The sequence below is a fragment of the Artemia franciscana genome, chromosome 21, assembly GCF_032884065.1.
Source record: "Artemia franciscana chromosome 21, ASM3288406v1, whole genome shotgun sequence".
Taxonomy (NCBI): Eukaryota; Metazoa; Arthropoda; class Branchiopoda; order Anostraca; family Artemiidae; genus Artemia; species Artemia franciscana.
The window spans coordinates 9,913,851-9,937,642 of NC_088883.1; the positions used below are offsets into that span (position 1 = coordinate 9,913,851).

At 35.5% G+C, this 23,792-nt stretch overlaps 1 protein-coding gene across 1 annotated transcript in view; it reads left to right on the forward strand.

The window, feature by feature from the left end:
• The window catches only part of LOC136040566 (protein Wnt-5b-like), a 148,132-nt gene that overhangs the window by 36,774 nt on the left and 87,566 nt on the right, over window positions 1-23,792 (forward strand). The window contains exon 2 of the mRNA XM_065724793.1: window positions 13,457-13,775. Within this exon, the coding sequence (XP_065580865.1) occupies window positions 13,627-13,775 (149 nt within the window). The 5' untranslated portion in view covers window positions 13,457-13,626. The remainder of the gene's footprint in view (window positions 1-13,456; window positions 13,776-23,792) is intronic.

The window sequence follows — 23,792 nt, forward strand, 5'->3', positions numbered from 1 at the left end:
GCATACTTATTTATTAGTTTATCCGTTTTAAAAACAAGTCGAGTAAGCCATAAGTTTGCCTCGATAGGGACTTGGCTCGATATCAGGCTTGTCTAGGCTTTTCTTAAATGTAAAAGAAAACTGACTAACTTTTTAAAGTAAAGCTCAAGGAATAAGAGAACAGTCTTTCCTTTATTTTTTTTCTAGTCAGTTCTCATGCTTTTTAGTTTAAAAAGTTAGTCTTTTCTTTAAAATATACCTCTTTTCTTCCCTTTTTTGGGGGAGGGAGCTAAGAATAGCTTAATAGTTTTGTGAAAAATTTTTTTAGAATGATATTTGGTTAATAGAGCGATACATTGCTCTATTAACCAAAATACGCCAAGTCCATTCGTTAACTTTGGTTTTCTGCATCCTATCTGGTTTTTAATTTGATAAGTAGTTTGAAGTTTATATTTTGTATTTTTGGCACAGAGGATCTAGAGCACCTGAAAGAATATTTATTTTCATGCCTGATCAATTTTGAGCCCTCTTAGCTGAAAGACTTGAAATCCCTTGTACGTGATGACAGGGGTTCGTGTCTTGGTGTAGCCAGTTATTTAGCTTGGAACGGGAATCAATCGTGTGACCCCGTAAACTGAGCCAGAAATTACTCTACTTAAATGAGTGTTTAGAGATATCTGGGAGAAAACACGAGAAGCGTCAGCTGATTTGTATCGATAATAGCCTACATAGAAATCTAATGATATTGAAAGTCAAACAATTCATGGTAAAGAACTACAAGTAAGGAGCGTCTCGGCCCAATAGTAACCGGAACTCTAAGAAAAACAATTTTGATAACAATTAATAAATATTGTTTAATGCTGGTTCCAAATACATGAAATTCATTAAAGTTAATATTGCCCTTTAAAAGCTAAGAGCCTGAGAAAAATCAAAGGGATTGATGAAAAAGGGATAAACGCCCCCAAAACCTAAAGGAATCTTAATAAAAATAACACCATCGGATTCTTTATATCCGATAACCTTGCTGTAAAGGTTACAAGCTCCTATCTGCAAAACCGTGGAATTTTGTGGATTATTTTTGCCAGAAAAAAGATCAAAGATACGTCTTTATTAATATTTTTTCGCTTCTTCCCCAGGGTTGATAGTACCAAACCAATGGCCATAGAAGATTGGGAGAGGACTCAATCAAACAGAAATTATAAGTTCTAGTGCCCTATTTAAGTGACTGAAAAGATAAGTGGGCAACGACACCACCTCACGTGACTCTGTTTTCCCTAAAGTCATCCGATCAAAACCTTGGGATAGCCATTTTTTAGAATAGTTGAAATCTCCAATAACTATGCCTCTAAGGATGGCATGACCCCCTTCAGCGATGGAATGACCCCCAACACCGAAAAAATGACCCCCAAAAGCGATGAAATGACCTCCCGAGGTTTCTAGAGAATAGGTTGTAAGTTATGAAATTTGTCAATTTTTTACGTAATTATAGTATTTGCTATTGGCAAATATACTTAAATTATTTGGGGGAGGGGAATTTCTGTGGGGGGATTTTCTGGGGTAGTTTTTCGATGGGGAGGGAAATTTCCGGCCTGATTTTAAAAATGATCAGAAAAAAAGTAAAAAAAAGTTTTTTTTTAATTAAAAAAGGTTTTTATTAAAGTTCTTCAACTGAACATAAAGAGCAACATTAAAAATTAAAACAAAAAGAATATACTCTGTACATGAGGGAAATTGTTCCATATATGAAAGAAGTTATCCCGTATGTGAGAGAAATTATTCCATATATGAGAAAGAATGCCCCAACTCAATCCCTCGCTCTTCTCGGTAAACTTTGACCTCCTTGTTCCAATGCTTGCTGCTGAAACCTAAATGTCGCTGGTTTGGAATAAAAAGCTTTTTCATAACACTAAAAAACTTTGGCATAACGATCGAGGGACTCAAGAGGAGGCCAACCCCCTCATATCTGGGATAATTCATGTTTGCTTAAGTTCTAATGTCGCCTCTTTACTTTCAGTTGATTTTTTTTTTCATTTAATATCTTAAAGTCTGTGCTGGTTGTATCCATTGCTACTTATGGCCATCTAGGTTTGATAAAAGCTATAAATTTAATTCAAGTCTCCCTAGATCCATAATTAAATAAAAAAAAATTCAATTGAAAGTAGGGAGCGACATTAAAACGTAAAACGAATAGAAGTTATTCCGTATATGAAAGGGGCTGTCCCCTCCTCAATGTCCCGCGCTCTTTACACTAAAGTTTGAATCTTTGTCACAGTTCTACTTTTTGAAACAATAAAAAAAAACTTTAGCGTAAAATGCTATAAATTTAATTCAAGTTGCTCTAGATCCATAATTAAATAAAAAAAAGTATTTTCAACTGAAAGTAAGGAGCGACATTAAAACTTAAAACAAACAGAAACTATTCCGGATATGAAAGTAGTTTTTCCCCCTTTTTTCTAAAATAAGACAAATTTTCTCGGGCTTGTAACTTTTGATGGATAAGACTAAACTTGATGATACTTTTATATTTAAAATCAGCATAAAAATATGATTCTTTTGATGTAACTATTGGTATCAAAGTTCCGTTTTTAGAGTTTTGGTTTTATTGAGCCGGGTCGACCCTTGCTACAGTTAGTTACCACGAACTGTTTGATAACCTTTAAATAAAATGCACATAATTTCGATAGTTTGCGTTATTCTTATTTCTAAAGTTATTGTCCCTTATTGCTATTCATAGGTGGTATGAGTTATAAAGCCTTTTTTGGGTATGTCGTTTTAAAATGAACATGCATATGTGTGGGTGGTCAACAAAACAGTATTTGATCAATTTAGTATTTGCCCAGCAAAGTATTTTGAAAGAAAAATTAGCCGATATTGAGTTTGACACCTCTGGTCTAAATAGGTGGAGAAACAGCAATAAATAACGGAGAAATAAGAACTATTAGTCTAAAACAAGTCATAAAAACCTATTTTTCATTAGTTCATAGAAACATGATTTTGGATGTTTCTTCCTTAATTCTCAAACTCAGTCTGTAGGATGCAGGCTACAGTACGCATATTTAGATATATGTACTTTAATAAAGCTCATGTATAATTTGTACGATTATAAAAGTTACATCCCAAATGAGTGGTTTTTAATGAGATAAAGGAAGTTGAAATTTAACGAAAAAAAGAAAGAAAAGGGGAAAGAGAAATGTTTGGCAAAATGACGAAATAAGTCGGAAGAACACCTCTGAAACTGAAAAAAATAATCTGGTTTTGGGCCAATACTAGAGTATAAATTTAACTAAATGGCAAACAATATTTTCAAGGAATATATTAAAGTACTGGGGTATCTTAATTACTTCGGTTGCTGATTGATTTAAACAGCCAGTGAAAAAAGCACATAAAAGGACTGGGTAGTAAAGTTGAAAGGTTAATGAGGTATGGTATTGAGTGAGATAAGAAGTAGCATACTATTGGGTATTAAGTTACAGAAAATACTCCTTGAGAGTGAATTAATTTTGGAAATACGTTTCGGTTCAGAATCATGGAGAAAGGATTGGATTTAGACTGTCTTTACTAAAATTAGCATACATAATAGATTAGTTGTAGAAATCTTGTAGATTATAATTAACGGGAGGTTTAGTTCTACTGCATTTAGAAAATAAAAGAATAATACATTTAATTTCTTTCAAAAAATAAAAATGAATATGGTTAAAATAACTTATTGTCACGTGTGGCATTGCTTAAGCGGGTGTCTTAGGGTATACTACTACTACTAATAACTGCAGTACCAAGCCACCCGAGGCCAACACAGCTAGGTACGCTCCGTTTCTATCCTATCTATTCAAAGCCTCCCTCTTTATACCCTCTCAAGAAGTTCACAATTCCCCTAAATTTTTTCTTTCTATATACTCCCACACTATTCGGGGACAACCTGATTATCGTTTGACCTTAGGGGATTGGCCGACAAGAACAATATTTGGCAATCTTTAATCTGCAAAACCTACCCTAGCCATCTCAACCTTTTTCTCATTCTAGCCCTAGAAAGCGGGATTGAAATACATTTTTCTTATAGCCTACTGTTTAAGATTCGATTCAGTCAGTCGGGTGCCCAAAACAATCTGTAGGCAATTTCTCTGGAAAACATCTAGCCTTGCGACTTACTAATTTGGAGTAAACTACAGACAGTCTGTATTCTGGGGAGTCCCTAAAGCTCATTGCTACCAGAAAATTTTCAAAATGAGTTTGAAGCAGGCAAAACCTGTTATTTAGGACTACTTTTCTATGACCAATCACTGCCACTGTTAATCTTAGCTGTTTACCTGCTCGCATATGCTGGTGTCTATCCAGGTAATAAATCTGTGAACCTATGTTAATCAGTAATAATCCTCATGAACACTAGATAGCAGAAAAGATTTTGTCTTGACAGAAATTTATTATAATGCATAATCTGGTTAGTTTGAATAATTTGTGATCTAACTCTTTCACCAACTATCATTGTGCTGACGTATGACACATGACAGATTACCTATTCGAAGAAAAATCTACGATTAATTTCCCTTGCGTGCCTATATATCTAGGTAGACAGAAGTTGCAGACTCCTCATTTTAAAACTGTCAATGATCTGAAAAGTTACTTAATCTTAGATCCTTTGGCGAAAGAGTAAATTTATACTTTATACTGCGAGCGACATTAATCCTACCGTACAAAGTCCTTGGGAATCTATCACACTGCAATTTTTCTAGCCAACAAAGATGTCAAATCGACCTGAAGGAATTTTTCATTATTTTCAACTTAGCTAGTGACAATCACGTCGCCTCTTCGACAGGAATGGATGGTGGGGATTTCAAATATGTTAAAATGCTGAGTAGGAAATTTGTCATACGGTAGTGGAATTACCGCTGTCAATTCGATGACAAATAAAACGCCTCTTTGATAAGTGGCTTAACTGTTTATATTTTGTTATGGTTGCAGCAGTAGCTTCAACCTAGTAAAGAGCGAACCACAGCCCATAGTAACCCAAAGTTGAAACACGCGTTCTTATTAAAAAACACTGCAATGTGAAAAAAATTGCCATCTCACACTGAATCAGGAATGGTAATTATTGTTTTGGTTAATCTTAAAAGTAAAAGTTTATTGCGAAAAGAAATTTTTGATGATTATGAAAAGAGCATGAAACCCCTTAAAAATGGTGTCAGATCGAAATAAAAAGTACATCATTGGAATTTGCATTGTTGAAAACCCTTAAAAAGACAATTACAGCCCTTCTCCTTGAACACGAAGAAAAATCACTTTTCTACATGGGTAGCACTGATATGTTTCCTTTCTTTTTTTTCACCAGGGCTAGTGAATGACCAGAGCATCATAGAGAGATGTTTAATGGCTCATTTGAACGCAAATTTAATTTACTAGTGCCTATTTAAGCCACCAAAAAGATTGGAGGGCAGATATCCCCCTCTCTAAAGGCTTCATCCCCCAAAATAAAACCAATCAAAATTTTGAGATAGCGATTTTTGTTTAACATAATTCAATGGTCCACTCTCTACGGTTTTCATGATGATATGACCCTCCATATCCCCTGTGGAAAGGGCTGCAAGCTGTATCGGTATCGAAGGTATTGATATTACCCGTATCGGTATGGGAGTATTGTTATTGGGGGGACTGATATTGCAGGTATCTTAGACAGATTTTAATAGCTTATATAAAAGATATTACTCATATCTTCGTCCTTTCTATAAATTCCACCCCAGCAAGTTCCAAATTGTACTGAAACGGCAACGGCACTTTTAGTACAATTTCTCATGGTACTCACCACCGGCTGTGGCGAGTGGCCCACCAGAACTTTCTCAAGTCAAGTGAAAATGACAGAGGAAACTGAAAAAACGAGCGATATAGTAATAAAAAAGGTAAAGATGTACTAAAACAGGGGTCTGAGGGAAAACTGAAGTCCGGAAGGGGCTTTTGCCCCCTTTGCTCCATAGTAAATTACACTCTTGACCCCAACCCCTTGCCACTTAGCGGTTGAAGAATTGTAGACATGTGGTCCTCGAACTACTCAAAGTTATATATTAAAGAAGGATTATTTATTATTATTCTTTTTCAAATTATTTACTTGACAATTCCACTGTAATATTCTGTCCATGAATAGGATAGTGCATCAAAAAAGGAAGAAAGACAAACGAAAACAGTTCTGTAGGAGAATTCAGGTAATTCTTCCCAAAATTGTGAAATGAAAACAAACTAAGTTTATAATTTTATTTATCATACCTACATAAGAAATGATCTTTTTCTGAAATTCCGATTCAGTTCTAAGCAATGAGTGGCTTTTTATGGCACTTGGTATTTACCAACTGACATATAGCGATAGCAAATTCTGTCGGTCTTTCGGTCTGTCGGTCTGTCTGTCCCGGTTTTGCTAGTTTAGACACTTCCAGATAAGCAGATAATTTTGGCAGGCGCATCAGGGACTAGACCAAATTAAATTAGAAATAGTCGTTTCCCCGACTTGACTATCTGGGGAGGAGTGAGGGGACGGTTAATCCGGAAAAATTAGAAAAAAATGAGGTATTTTTGACTTATGAATGGGTGATCAGATCTTAATGAAATTTAATATTTAGAAGGATATTGTGTCTCTGAACTCTTATTTTAAATCCCGACCGGATCCGGTCACATTGGGAGGAGTTGGAAGGGGAAACCTAAAATCTTGGAAAACGCTTAGAGTGGAGGGATCGAGATGAAACTTGGTGGAAAAAAAACAAAAGTCCTAGATACGTGATTGACATAATAGGAACAGATCCGCTCTATCCGGGGGAGTTGGAATGAGGGGGTTAATCCTGAAAAATTAGAGAAAATGAGGTATTTTTAACTTACGAAGGAGTGATCAGATTTTAATGAAATTTCATATATAGAAGGACCTCATAACTCAGATGTCTTATTTTAAATACCGACCGAGTCCAGTGACATTGGGGGGAGTTGGGGGGGGGGGGAACCGGAAATGTTGGAAAACGTGAAAATTGATGTATCTTTATCTTACAAATGGATGATCGGATCTTAATGAAACTTGATATATAGATAGATCTTATGTCTAAGATGTTCTATTTTCAATTTGAATCGGATCCAAGGACACGGGGGGTTGGAGGGGGGAACAGAAATCTTGGAAACTGGAAATATTGGAAAATGCTTTAGAGCGGAGAGATCAGGATAAAACTTGATGGGAAGAATAAGCAAAAGTTCTAGATACGTGTTTGACATAATTGAAACGGATCCGCTCTCTTTGGGGGAGTTGGAGGGATTTCCAGTGCTTTGGCGAGTTGAGTGCCTCTGGACCTGCTAGGACGGTGAAAATTGGTAAGAGTGTCAGGGACCTACACAAATTGACTTGATAACAGTCGTTCCTCCGATTCGACCGTCTGGGGGACTGGAGGGAGAGGAAAAATTGAAAAAAAATTGGTATTTTAACTTACCAATGGGTGATCGGATCTTAATGAAATTTGATATTTAGAAGGACCTCGTGTCTCAAAGCTCTGATTTTAAATCCCGACCGTATCCGGTGATATTGGGGGAGTTGGAGGGGGAAACGGGAAATCTTGGAAAACGCTTAGAGTGGAGAAATCGGGATGAAACTTGGTGGGAAGAATAAGCACAAGTCCTAGATACGTCATTGACATAACTGGACTGAATCTGTTCTCTTCGGGGAGTTGGGAAGGGGAGGGGATGTTAATTCGGAAAAATTAGAAAAATTGAGGTATTTTTAACTTAAGAACGGGTGATGGGATCTTAATGAAATTTGATATTTAGAAGGAACTCATGTTTCAGAGCTCTTATTTCAAATCCCGACCAGATTTGGTGACATTAGGGGAAGTTGGAGGGGGAAACCAGGAATCTTGGAAAACACTTAGAGTGGAAAGATCGGAATGAAACTTGGTGGACAGAATAAGCAAATGTCTTAGATACATGATTGACATAACCGGACTGGATCCGCTCTCTTTGGGGGAATTAGGGGGGGTCCAGTGCTTTGGCGAGTTCGGTGCTTCTGGGCGTGCTAGGACGATGAAAATTGGTAGGCATGTTAGGGACCTGCACAAATTGACTTGATAAAGTTGTTTTCCCCGATTCGACGATGTGGGGGGCTGAAAGGAGAGGAAAAATTAGAAAAAATTAGGTCTTTATAACCTACGAGTGGGTAATCGGATCTTAATGAAATTTGATATTTAGAAGGACCTCGTAACTCAGAGCTCTTATTTTGAATCCCGACCGGCATTAAGCCTCTGATTTTCCTTTTAAAGCAATCTATTGATTCTTAGAATAATGCTAGAGCTCATACCATATGATCCGACCTCGTCACAAGTGCCATATGAGCTCTTAGCTCTTGTTTATACAGGGATTGGTCAAATAACTGTCTAAGCCTAAAGGCTCATTTCTGATGAGCTAGAAAAATGTTCCACAAGCATTTCTATATACAAACTTTTCCGCTTATTGATTTTTTTTTATTTTTTTTGTGAAGCTACTCGCTTAGAGCTACTTCCTTAATGGCTATTAAAATTAATTTTTTAATACTAAGAATTAAAGATATATTTTGTCTTAAAAAAAAATACAAGAGGAAACTACACTGTGTTTTGGTTTTTCTTTCCTCTCTTAAACTTAATTTTTTCCTTTAATTCTTGTACTTCTTCTTCGCTCAGCTCCTTAATAAGGGTCGAGGTGTCTTATCTCCCCTGGATCGGAGCTAATTAGAATTACATAAAAGAATAATTTTTCAACTGAAACCAAAGAGCAACATTAAAACTTAAAACGAATAGAAATTAATCAGTATAAATAGAAAAAATCACGGCAATGTTGTTTCTAAGCTAAATTTTAATCAAAAACGAGCAAAGATTAATTTAAAAAACGAAATTTCTCCGATGGAAGTAAAGAGCAAAGTTGAAACTTAAAACGAACAAAAATTATTACTTCCCAGCCTATCCAACATATATCAATAGAGGTACTGCAAATAAATCAAATGGTGATATATCCCTTTTCGTAGAATTACAGAAAACTAGTGTTTCACATAAAACACAAAAGCCAGGTATAAAAAACAAGAATATTGATTTAGGAGTCAAAAGTAAATACGTAGCTTCACAACAAAAAACTAATCTGTAACGCTTTCATGCTCTTTTAGGAGCTGTGATATCATTAACTTTCAGTATACGATTAAAATTATCTAAGAACTTAGGCATAAAAATAATATGTTTAAATTCACTAAACAGCATACAAAATAATGGATTGATTTATCAGGTAACATCTTGGTTTCACCCAGTAGTACTCGAAATGAAGAACATATAAACCTAAATTTGAACCCTGGAAATCCAGTTATTTCTCTCTAAAAAACGGAGAATTTCAAATTGTGATACGAACTCTAAAGAGAGTCCGTAGTCTTAAAACTAACAAGATTCCTTCACTTCGAACTTGTCTACAAAAAATCATGAAATGTCGTTTTCAGATCCAAGACGACTGTCAATTATTGAACTGAGCTCATTGTGCAGAGTTTAAGAAATTTAACAAAAAAACAAAACAAATAAAGCGACAATCTAAAAATGCTTTACTTTTATACTGTTAAAAGTCTCCTTAAATGGTTTACATATACCGTACCAAAACTTCTATATTGTTTGTGTTTTCAATAAAGCGCACGTTTTCTGTAATCCAACAAACATAGGGATTAGGGAAGTATCACCAGTTTATTTGTTTGCACTAGTTTTATTGATATATGTTAGATAGGCTGAGAAGTAATAATTTTTGTTCGTTTTAAGTTTCAACTTCGCTCTTTACTTGTTTATTTTTTTTAATTGATTTAAAAAAAGATTAAATTTTTCTTTTAAAGCTTAGGCTACAGACCTATTTAAGTGGTAGCTAAAATTAAAAGCATCTCAGTATTCATTGTTTTCTAGGATAGGTTAAACTTTCGCAGAAAATGAAATTTTCACTGTCCAAGTGGCACTCTAAATTGGCTTCCAGCCAAGGCCGTATCCGGGAGGGGGGGTTAGGGAGTTTGACCCGAAATGTTTTTCTGACTCATAAAAAATTGAAATAAATGAATATTACGGATTTTATGATGCATTTTTAAGTTTTTTGTACCCCTCCCCCCTAAAAAATCATTGATATGTTCTTTTTTCTAACTACAATTAATTGTAGTAATTGTCATTAATAATGGTAAATGAGTGCACAGAGATGTACTCTAAATTGTCAGCCGTACCCAAATGGAAACTTGGTATAAAAACTTACTGCCCCCGTGACTGCGAGAGAAGGCATTGTTGATAAATTTTAGGTTTTTTCATTACTTGGCCATATAGAAAGTGAGCTAAGACCGTAACTAGGGGAAGGGGGCTACGGATTTTGAGCCAATACCCTGAATTGTTTTCTGACTCGTAAAAAACGTAACAAAATGTATATAAACAAATTTTGAGACATTTTGTATTTTTTGCCCCCCCCCCGAGCAAAATCGTGGATATACCCTTGTTATGAAACGACCTCTTGATGTATCGTTTTATGTTCTTCCCAAAAATACTAATGACTTCTTACGCAAATGTTATTTTTGAGCGCTTCATGGGACCCTAAAAGTGATACCCTTTTCCTTATTATCGGCTACTGGGAATTGGATATAAAAAAATATACAAACTAGTTTAAAATAATCATAACCATTTATTTATATCAGCCATAAAATACAATGTTTTATTTACCCCACCCCCCTGGAAAAATGGACGACCCAATATGAATTTCCACTCTATTTTCCAAGTAGTACTATTTCCTTCCCATTGATTGATTAGCATTTGCCGTAAAATTGTAAAGGAGAAAAAAGTCATGCTATTGAAAAATATAGTTTGAATATATAGAGGGAAATCTATATTAATCCATCAGGAGGGGGGAATGAAGTAATACATGAAAGACCTTAAGCTGAACCGGCCAGCCATGACAAAGAAGAAAGAGAGAAAATTCAATGAAAAAATAAACAAATGAGACTACGACCAGTAGATAAAAAACGATAAACAACGCAGATATTTCGCCTGTACAATACAGTCGAAATATCCGCGTCGTATTTGGTTCTTTATCATTTCTCTACTCGCCGTAGTCTCGTTTGTTTTGTCTTTTTATTGAGTTTTCTCTCTTTTTTCTTTGAAGTAATACATTTTCCTTATTAATTTAAGTATGTGTAATTTTTTTAAGTTTTTTTTTTTCAAAATTTTTGATATTGTATAATAAGAAATTAGGGTGTCATATTAAGGGTCCCTTTAAGAGATCAAAATAAAATTGCAGATGAAGTGCTTATTACAGTCGAAAGAGCACAAAAAAAACACATCCAATGATGCGTTCTTTGGAAATAACCAAGAAAAGTACCTCTGGTCCAGCGAATGAAAACAAGAAGTATAAAAAAAGTAGTCGCATGAATTTGTGACACAGGAATATCTAAAAAACAACTTCTCCTCTGATTGACTTTAAAACTTACAGGGCATGTAGATTTTGGAAGAAAAATTTGGTCATATCTGTTTGTAGCTCAAAAATGATGTTTATATTTATTGACGTTTTTCACTTGGAAATTACAAAGCATGCAGATAAGGTCAAGGAAATGTCAATAGTGACAAAGATTCACTAAACCATAATGTTTGTATTGAATTGTGATGTCCGATTTTATTTATTGTTTTAGTAAACAAAACAAAATTCTTATTTCATAAATGACCACGCGTTTATTTAAACAAACTAACTGTTACAACATAATAAACAAGAAAAGATTCTTTTTATAAAACGCTGGATAGAGATACGTGTATAATAAAGGTTACATACAGGAAGTGGTTAAGAATTACTTCCACCTGTTCGAAAGAACCCTCTCCCGATATTATAGGACCACTGGCTTGATATGATCTTATTTAGGAAAAACGTAAAAAAATAAACACGCATCTGTGATGTTTCTTTCGGGTAAAAATGCAAAATTCCTCATTTTGAAGATCTGAGCTTCAAGCCTCTACTGTATGGTTCCCTAATATACTGAATCTAATGATGTAATTTTCATTAAGATTCTTGGACTTTTAGGGGTGTTTTTTCCTTTTTTTGAAAATCAGGCAACTTTTTCAGGGTCGTAGCTTTTGATGGGCAACATTAAAGTTGATGAATCTTATATATTTGGAATTACTTAAAATATTACTTTAACATATTACTTAAGATTTAACATAATTAATTAAACATATTACTCAAACAAACTAACTGTTCCAGCATAATAAATCATGAAAAGAATCTTTTTATAAAACCATGGATTAAGATATAAGGGTATATTAAATGGTATCTACAGGATTTGGGTCAGAATTGCTTCAGCCCTAAAGACCATCAAAAACAATGACGATTTTGAATCAGTATCGTTAAAAATCCCCTTCCGTACCCTCCCCAGTTTCTATATTAAAAATACTGTCAATGATTGTCAATGACTGTAAAATGATTGAGTTGACTACGGCTGATCGAATGTTTTCACTGAACGATCACATCAAACAAACAAAAAATAATACCTCCTACTATTGATAGATAGATGTAACCTAAAACGGACAATCATTCAGATTGAAAATCATAAATAAACAAAAATTACCACAAATGAGAGGGGGGTGCTCCTTAACCCTCAAAAGGTCGGAGTGTCATTTATGCTGAATTTAAGGAAGGTTTATTTATTTATTTTATTTATTTATTAATACATCAAACGGTAAGCAATAATGTTTGTTCGTTTACTTATTTCAAAGAAAATACGTTTTGTTTGCACAGCCTAAAAGCACACTTTAAAAAATTATTTTGTAGAGCAGCCAAAACCAAGCGAGGAGGTGGCAACTCCCAAGAGTGATGTACCAGGTTCCTTTTTACCTAATAAAAATATTTTTTTTTTATAAAACGGTTGGAGAGACTAACAAATCGGGTAGGGGCAGGGGCCAAGACGGAATTACCCTGGGAGCTTAAAAACCTAACTACGCCTCTTGTTACATAAGCAAAAGCGTGCGTAGGCTACTTGTGTGCTTTCGGGTACTTTTGTATTTGTTTATCGAACATAAACAGATGCACACGATTCTGTGTTTTCTTTTGATGTTAATCTCTTTTGTTTAAAACTAACCAAATCCTCTGCAATGCATTTTGTTTGTCTAGAATATATATTTAAGTTATGTCGACCAAGCTGTTGTAGCATTTGAATTTCCCCTATAATGAACAAGAGGGCCTTTAGAAACAGACAAAAAATCGGCTAAACTCCCCCCCAAATTTAGGCTTTTCTTTGCATATTCACTGTCCAGATTAAGGTATTATTTTGCAGACAGAAAAATATTAGCTTTCTGATTTCATAGAAAATATCTTAATATAAATTATAATATAATTATAATTATAATAATTATTCCATAAATAATTTAATTGTAGTTTTAGTTTACAGCTGGTGTTCAAATAATTGAAAGATATTTTATACATTTTTTTAACGAAATTTTTAACTGGTGTTCATTTTTTTTAGCTATTCAAAAAGTTCAAGAAAAATGACTTCAAAGTCATTCAAGTGAGACTTACTTTCAAGAAGGTGGCGTTCACTTAAGTGATGAGCTAGAAGCGATTTTTTACCAGGATGGACAGTATTAAAATAAGGATTTGATGGATTTGAAAAATAAGGATTTGACGTGCTAGAACATGGAGAATATGTGGTATTTTGAAAAAGTGGACAAAGACTTTATTAGAGAGACTAAAAAAATAGGTTTTGTTTCAAAAATTTTAATATGTTGGCTATTACTTTTTTCGTCTGCTGGGAGAGCAGCAACACCAAGCATTGGAACATGGATGTAAGTATGCTTTAAAGTGTTTCAAGTCTTCAAGTGTTTCAAGTGTTCAAGTCTTTAAAGTGTTTCCCCAGCGAGAACCTCCAACAGGTACGACTCTAGTTCGGCATTTGTGAAGGGACACACATGCACGGAAAGGTGTAGCATAAATGGCAGACAGTAACAACGGCAATCAAAGGGATAAAATTAACCCTTGACTGGGCTGCCCACTTAATTCAACAATCTGTCTTGGCTTTTTTCTACAATTGGCCATGACTTTGACTTTTCCCACAACTATTCCCTCTTTTTTAAATTCAAAAATCAACGGATGACTTATTTTCAGAAATCCTCAGTCTTTTGTGGGATAGAGTTCTAACTACAGATAAGGCTTTTCTTAGGCCGCTACTTGGCCCAGTGCGTTACAAAAAAAGGTCAAGTGATGCAAGCTCTTTGTATGATTTGTTTTTACGGTCAAAACAGAAGAAGTGTGGAATAGCTGGGTTGGGCTCAGGTGGCTCGGTGCTTTTGTTAGTTGTAGTAGACACTCTTAATGATCAGTTTTTCTGACAACTCTTAAGAATTCAAATTTTAGATATGACGCAGGGGGTTGGGTTTAGGCTTGTGAAAATACCCAAAATCTTCAAATGCTTGGGACTTCCCCTCTGGTTTTGTGACTTTTCAAAGTTATGACATCACAAGCAATGGTTTGTGCGAATTTAAATTTTGTTCTCTACTTTCCGTAATTTGTCTTTAGCTTACTTTCCTCTTGGGAATTGATGATAATTTGAAAATGAAAGGTTATAGCGGCCCTTTTTTGTGACCACAAATACTGAAAGGCAGCTGGACCCTCCCACCCACCCTTTTTTCTCCAACATTGCCTGATCAAAATTTTGAGAAAGCCATTTTGTTCAGCATAGACGAAAGATCTAGTAACTATGTCTTTGAGGATGACTTGTCCCCAACAGTCCCCAGGGAAAGTCTACAAGCTATGAACTTTGCCCGTTGTTTACGTATAGTATTGGTTATTGGGAAGCATATATATATTCTCTAGGGAGGAATTTCTGGTGGGGGGATTGCTTGGGAGGATCTTTACCGGCATTATTTAAAAAACCATCAGAAATTAAGTAAGAAAAATAACTTTTTGTCAACTGAAAGTAAGGAGCAACATCAAAACTTAAAACGAACAGCAATTATTGCGTATATGAGGGGGTTGTCCCCCTAAATTATTGGAACAAATTGTCAAACTCTAGTGCAAAGAGCGAAATGCAGAGGAGGGGGCAACCCCATTGTATAGGTAATAATTTCTGTTCGTTTAAGTTTTAATGTTGATCCTTACTTATAGTTGAAAAACTTGTTGTTTTTATTGAATTTGCAAAAGAAGTAATAGAGAATCAAAGCAGTAATAATCATTCATCTGTTCAATCGCAATCAGCAGAATAATTATCAGCTTTTTCGCTCAGAATGTGTGAGATTCTGTTTGGTCAAATTTGTTGTAAGGCATTTCTGCGGTTGTATTAGCGCTCCCAACTTTCTTCGCTTAAATTTCGTGACCATAAAAAGTGACAATAAACATCGTATACAATAAGAATTTCATTAACAAAAATGAGATTATTTATGTGGTTATGTGGAATAATAGCTTTGCAATTAAGAGTGTATTAATTTCACTCCGTGACAGAAACATTAATAGAACTGTCAAGTTTGATTAACTGGAGTTGAGATTAACTATGTTCCAAAATTCAGTTTTTATAAAGTAGATTTAAATAATTGACAAAAAGAAGATTTTCGTTTGGATCCTCTTGATAATTTTCGTATTTTACTCTTCCGTCTGATGGCGATAATAAATATACAAATTATTACTACAAAAATCTGTAAGCTGGTGCTAGGCGTCTCCCCAGAAAATTTCCCCCGTGGAAAATTCCTCTTACGGAAAATTCCCCCCGTGGAAAATTTCCTCTGGATAATTCTCCCCATGGAAAATTCCCGCGGATAATTCCCTCCCCTCACTAAAAATTGCCCTATATGCAGTGGCGTCGTTAAGGGGGGAGTACAATGAGGCAGTTACTCCCCCCGAATAATTCGTAAAAAAAGTATAATTTATTAAGTGCTCGTTTTAAGTGCTCGTTTTAAGTGTCAAATTCGCTTTTTGCTTTGAGCAGATAATTTTTTTTTATTAATCCGTGCTCGTTTTTAACATAAGTAAAACGAGACAAATATGGGTCCATTTCACTTCATAATAATTCAAAATTAATATTTTCTAAATATGCTACCTTTGAAACCTTATCATCAAATAAAAATGTGAGCCTAGTTAATCGAAAAATTGAAAAATGTTCTATTCTTCCTGTTTCGCTACATTTGCTCCGGTCAGTTTTTTTTTCCTTGGATATTTGAGGTACCTTTACTTCCTGAAATCTACCAGTTCAAGATTAGATTCTCTTGTTTTAAAACTTTCAGAAGTGGAAATGAATACACCCTCTAGTCTCTACATCTGCAAGTAGGACAGAAATGGAATAATTGAAGAATAAGAAGGTAAATACGCAGGGAATGTAATTTCCTGAATGAAAAAGAAATTATTAAAAAAGAAAAGAAGACTTTGTGCTTTTATAATAATATTCGTACTATAACTAGATAGGTCAAATCAGTTGTAGTTTGGTCATGGAATTTGGTAGAGGGGGATTCGTTCGAGGGCTCATTTAATTGTTTTAATTTTTATTTCCAATATTTAATTGATAATCCAATTCTCTTATTTGTCTTTGAAATGCATAATAAGAGTTGATGACTGTCCTATTCCATACGTTTTGGATTCACATACTAACCCATAAACGCAGAACTGTAGAATACCGTACTGACTTCTTGCTATTTTCGCCTTTTCCAAATATTTCTTTTAACGAGCTCCCATAAAATTGATATAAATGTGCTAAGAATTATGACTGAAACGCGTTATATCAAGGCAAAATCACAACGTGATTGTAGATAACGTTAATTTGTAGCTAAATCCAGACATTTTCAAGCTTATTTATCTGATTAGCTAGTTTTGGACAGTTGAGATGGAAAATTTTCATTTAGTTGCTATTTATGTGGTTGGTGCTCTCTATGTCACCATATTATATTTTACTATCGTATCCAATAGTTTAAATGTAAATATTCATAATAAGTCATTAGTTAACACAGGAAGACATTGATCACATCTGACATGCCGGAAAGAACTCTCAAATAAAAAAGTTCCCCCTTTTGAAAAACTCAGAAAATCGTACTTTTGCATGTTTAACATGTTGAGAATTATTGTCGATTATGACGAGAAAAATGTGGACATTGTCAACAAGTTGGGCAAATACCTCTGAAACTATAACTACTAGGCCTACTACCACTTCTAACAACTCACCGCAGCACCATGCTGCCTGATGCCAATACACATACGCATGCTCATCCTCCATCCCAATCCATCCAAAGCCTGCCTCTTTATACCCTCAAAAGGAAGTTTCCATTTCCATTAAATTTTTCTTTATGACATCCTCCCATCCCAGACGAGGACGACCTGCTTTTCGTTTCCCTTCATCCGCGGAACGTGCCCTATCCATCTCAGCCTTTTTAACATTGTAGCCTTAGAAATCGGGGTTTAACCAAATTTTTCGTACAGCCTTCTGTTCGAAATACAGTCAGTCAGCCGGGTACCCAGAACAGATTTGTAGGCAATTTTTCTTGAAAATATCTAGTAAATCTTCATCCACTTTTCGGAGCACCCATGCTTTGGAGCCATATTTGACCACTGTCATCACTGTACCTTCCAATATTCTAATCTTGGTTTGCAGATTTATTTTCCTATTCTTTCAAAGCCTTGTCTATTCTACTTTTAAAATTTTCACTGCTCCCACCGTCTCTACTAATAATACTACCAAGGTAAGTGAAGCTGCCCACCTGATCAACTTTTTCTTTATCCAACATCACCTTTCCATCTTCACTCATTCCTAGCCTTAGTGACTTAGTCTTCATAACAGTAATTTTCAAGTCTATTTTAGCACCCTGAACTCACGAAACCTCTTAAAGTTCATTCATTTTGTTCACAGTTTAATCTAGGATGCTTATATCGTCAGTATAATCTACGTCCAGGAGATTTTTTCCTCCCTATTTTATTCCGTGATCAAAATGATCCATATAAAGGGGGATAAAACACAACCCTGCTTATCTCCCGATTTAATACAAAATCAGCTGCTAACCTCTTTTCCTACCTTAACCGCAGCAGTGTTATTCTTGTACATAGGACTAATCACTTTAATGTATTTGTCTGGTATACCATACAATCATAAAACCTTTGCTAAAGCTCTTCTATTGGCAGGATTGAACGCTTGCTCATAATCTATGAAAATGAGGACTAAGGGTGTTTGAAAACTATGGCACTTCTCAGTTATTACCCTAAGAGTGAACAGTTGGTCGACACATCCTCTACCTTTTCTAAAACTGCGCTGTTCTTCTCTTAAAACTTTGTCTACAGCATCTCTCAGCCTAAAAGTTTCATAGTACTAAGTAATTTGCTACCTGAAGAGACCAGACTAAAGCCATGATAATTACGACACTCACTCTTGTCACCTTTCTTATACAGCGGTTTAATTAAGGTTTTCCTAAAATCATTGGGTACTTCCCCTTTTTCAGAAAGTATACGCAAAATCTTCGGTAACTTATTTCTTACTTGAGAGCCACCATATTTAAGAAAATCATTTACCATACTATCAGCACCTGGAGCCTTATTATTTTTTAATGAGATATGAGATGTACATTTATTAAGAAAAGAAAACAAACACTATTCGCCATTCGCCTGCCACGAAAGGAAATAAGCTTGGAACGGTAATCATGGTTATCACCCACAGCTAATTAAAACCACGTTCATATCACCATACTCAATACAGACGAAACAGCTGAAGGAGGAAGAAAGGAAAAAAAGAGGAAAAGACAAGAAGAAGACAGAAAACAAAATTAACAGAAAAAAAAAATAACAGCAAATAAATCAGGGAAATGCCTTGAATAGAATGACAACCTGGAGTGGGCGTCACATCAAAATCACTCACGAGATAAACGAAACTCCTTTACCCGTGACTTGAAAGCCGGAAGACTAAGCACATTTTTCACACCCTCGGGCAAAATATTCCAAACATGGGGACCATAATGGTGAATCACAGAAGATGCCCGAGTAGTACTCCTAGACTCATGAGTTAAGCTATCTGCTTTTCTTGTATTATGATCATGACGGTCTATATTTAAAGTAAAAAGATTTTCAAAACCAGGGGTGAGCAGGCTATTCAAATATTTATACGAGAAAATTGGGACTTGGTAATCTCGAATTTGGGATACATCCATTAACTTATTCTTTTTAAAATGTTCATGAGCAGGAATCTCATCAGAATCATAAAATCCCGATAATAATTTTACAGCTCTATTCTGAAGTTTTTGTACTCTTTTGAAACATGTTACAAAATTACTTGCCCACATAGAGGATCCGTAGCTAATATATGGACAAAATATAGAAAAACAAATCATTTTTAGAATATTTTTTCGGGACTAGATTTTAATTCTTCGCATCACCCCAAGACCTCTGCTTAATTTTTCAGCTATTGCATTTGAATGGTTTTTCCACGACAGGTTTTAATCAATTAAAAACCCTAAATATTTCGTTTTTGCTACTCTTTTTATCACATTTCCTCGAACCATGATTTGATCATTGCCAACACTTGACGAAAGTCTAGAGAATATCATGAAAAAAGTTTTAGAAAAGTTTACGGTTAACAAATTTTGTTGAGTAAAAGTTAGAAATTCAGAGACAGCATTATGAATTTTATTATAAAAAACATCCAGCGAAGGCGCATCTAGAAAGAGAAAAATGTCATCTGCAAACAGGATGACACCAGCCTCCGACAGGTAATGCTTCAATCGATCAATAAAAATGATGAAAAGGAGGGGTCCCTGCATTGACCCTTGTGGGACCCCGCACTCTATTTTCTTTTTTGAAGATAAAAATGATCCATTCTGTACTACCGGATACCGATCGTGTAGATATGATGAAAACCACGCAAGGCTTGAACACTTCACCCCAATCGAGTCAAGAGCTTGAATAAGCCTTGAGTGGTCCACCTTATCGAACGCTTTTCTCGTATCCAAAAATACAGCTGCAGGTATAAGACCAGCTTCAAATGCATCATTAATCCAATCAACCAATTTCAGAACTGCCTTATCTGTAGAAAGCCCTTTTCTGAACCCAAATTGGTTTTACATTAGAATTTTATTCTTTTCAATATAATAACTTAACTGGGCATGTATAGCTTTCTCATATAACTTAGAGAGTTATATAAGAGAGTAGAGAGTACTTAATCCTTTTAGTACTGACGATAATTCTACCTCACAAAAAAATCTTCCTTCACATCCAAGGTATCACAAACTTTTTCATTTTCCTCTATATCTTTCCCTTTAACTGTATCCCGGTTAGCACATTCTCAAAGTGTTTCGCTCATCTCTCTTTAACTCTTTCCTTATCATTAATTGTGGCCCCGTTCCTATCTTTAACTCAGACATGTCCGGACTGACTACTCCTCTCAATTTGTTGACACGCCAGTACAATATTTTACTATTATGCCGTCTATTTGCATCTTCCAGATCCTCGGCAACTTTATCTATGTCCTCCACTTCACACCTCCTTAGTTCATATTTTAATGCATTTTCCACTTTCTGTACATTCCTTTTGTTTTCATATGATCGATCGCTTAGATAATTCTTGTACAAAACCCTTCTCCTCTCTATTAAATCTAAAGCCCTTTCCCTAATATTCCTAGGTTACATTCTTAACTTTCTGTCCTATGACACCATCAGCAACTTCACAAATTGTTTTTCTAAAACTATTCCAACCATCTTCCACATTTTCAAATTTTAAACTCTCAAGTTCAATATTCAACTGTTCTTGGAAAGTTTCTCTCTAATTCTCATCCTGAAGTCTACCAACATCATAACTTCCCGGGAGGTAGTTACCCTTCAAAAATTTCAGCTTTAAATTAACCCTAGACACTACCATATGGTGATTTTTACTTTTAACTTCAATAACACCACTCCTATATATCCTAGTATCTTGTATTGATCCTGCCAGTCTCCGGTTCGCTATAATATAATCGATAAGGTTTGCTATCTTACCATCACGTGAATATCATGCCAACTTATGGGCCATTTTATGACCAAACACTGTATTGGTTTTAACTAGATTGTTAAACCTACAAAATTGCAAAAGTATGTAGCCATTACTGTTTTCCGGAAGTCGATAAAACACCATATTTCTAACTGGGATCCTGTCTATTTGCTCTTGTAAATGTAAGTAAAATTCATCTGAGTCACTAGTATCTCCGTAATTCGGTTTAACAGGGGTACATACATAACATAGTCATGTAATGAGCAATTAGTTTTATATTATTAATTCCTTCCTAGCCTAAGTGAGACTTAGCAGCGTCCTTATTCACCATGAGCCCGACTCCCTGTCTATGTACCCCATCCTTCCCGCCCGAATAAACAAATTCTATTTCATCTAATTTTATGCTTCCTATCCCTGGGATACGAGTTTCTGAAACTCCTAATAAGTCCAGTTGGAATCGTTTGAATTCGTCAGTCAAAATGTTGATACGATAGTCAAAATTTTGATGTCGTAACATTCCAAGTTCAAATTTTCATGTTCTTTAAATCATTGAAGTTATTTTGGCCATTAAACGCATTGATCCCGGATGCCAGTGCAGGACGGGATCAATTATCTTCTTAAGTCTATACTGAAGTGCTTAAACCGGCCTAGAACCGGACAGCAAGAAGTCCCTGGGACCTCCAGTGTGAATAAAGGCTTTGTGCAATCCTGGGTCCATCTTGGTCACAACGTAGTTTTCAGCACTTGGCGATACTCTTCTATCAACAAGAGTCGAAATCCTGCACAGACAGTGTCAAGCCTATTACCTCCGACTCATTATATATTCATGCCTACAAATATTATGCTACTACGGGAGGCAACCCATTGTAGATAAGATTTTGGAAGAAGTTTTCCGAAGACGCCCGTCAAAACAGACCAAGCCCAGAAGAATTATCGATTAATCAGAATCCCGTGCGAATGCTGTGTCGTTTACTAGGCTATAATTTCCTCGAGGGGCGTCACTTCTCAGGTGGGAATAGAGTTGGCTGCAAGGTCCCCAGTTTTTCAGAAACCCCAAAAGGGTCGAGGCAGCCCTTTTCAAAGGTCGTTGTCCATAAATCTGGATCTTACGCTCTACTACAGTTGTCCTTCTATAAAGAATCCTCCCACAACGGTGTTCTGCGTCAACATGTAATTTAACCCATTACTGGGAGAAGGTTTGTAGCTCATTGTATGCGTGGACACGCCGATGTGCCCTGTTGATTGTACATTTGAGGGACCTTCTTCCTCCTCCATCCGTATTTATGGCCCCAGGCGAGGGTGCACCAGTTTCTATTATGGACCCCAGGGACAAGGTCCACCCTTGGTCCTTGCCTCCTATGGAATTACCCTACATGTATGTAGGGAGTTCCCCTATTGCCACCTGGAAACACGCTGAGTGGCCTGGGGAGGCCCCTAAAGAGCAGTATAAAACAAAAATAATTAAAAAAAAGAAATTGAGAAGTGCTGTATTGAGAGGCGTATCAAATTTCAGTGAAAACTGGGAGACACAAACAAATACATAGACAAATGAAGTTTCAATGGAAGGAAGTCCAGCATTGCTAGACACTCCAAAAAGTGCTAAAATATTAAGCCAAAAGCCGACCTGGCTTATATGACCTGGTTAATCTGCCTTTTAGTCTTCTTCTCTGTACTCTATAGATGCACAACGTTCACAGTAATAAAAAACAGCTAACAATTTTGTCAGTTAACTGCTGCTAAGGAAACTGTCTAGCCCGGAATTGCGGTTGCTACCCCGCTGTGAAAACTAATATAAAAACAGTTTGAGCTATCCTAGTATCTTTCGATTAATTAAAAAGGAATGATAACTTTGTTTACCATTCAATTATCACCTCGGTTGTCCATATTATTTTAGTATCCCTTACTTTATAGTACAATAGACTGTGTCATAGTTTAGATGTTTGTTTTAAATTTAATATGTAGAACAAAGAGTAACTTGAAGTTTTAACATGTATCGGGGTTATTTATGGTCAGCCAAGATTGACTATTCTTTTATACTGGCCATTAAAACATTGGGGCTATTAGCTGAAACCAGGTTGAACACTTGAAGGGCGAATCCAGGCTAAAACTTGCAAATGTATTCTAAGAAAACTATGTCGACCGCAAATTGCATCCATTAAATGTTGGTGCTGTAGAATGGCAACTGAATAAAAAGGAAGGGAGGATGATGGAAAACAAAACATGGGAGAAATTCAAATTAGTCTCTAAAGCTAGGGTGAAAACTTGAAAGGAAAAATGCGGATTGAACAAGAGAAACGGGATTCTAAGGAAATTGTATCGACATAAGATCACACCCATACAGAAGTGGCGCAGTGAAGTCAGATATGAATTTGCGGTGCACAGTTAGGAATGAACGAAAATATCCTACTCCAGACTTTTTCGTGCAAAGCGCTTACAAAGAAACCTATTCGAAGAGGGAGTGGAAAAAACATGAGAAATAGGTAATTATTAGGAAATTATTAGGGAAATTATTAGAAATAGGAAATTATTGGGGAAGGTCGTACAAATAATATAGGCCTGGCAAACTAAGCCTTTTTTTAACTTTTTTATTGATTTATTTTATTTTATTGACTTCTATTTCGCATATTATTTTACTTTTTATTTGAGAGTTCGATTTATGTGTCGGAAGATCGATATAGTTTCCTATGTTTAAGAGAACTAGATTAGTTTTGATTGATTTAAGTTTCTTTTTCCGGTTGAATAGTTTGTGAATGTTGAGAGACGAGAGTCTTCGGTTTCGATTGTAGCATCAAAAAGTTTGTAGCAAAGAACTGTAAACAAGGAGCGACCCAGCTCAATAGTAACCGAAACTCTAAAAAACAGAATCCTACCCATCAAAAGTTTCG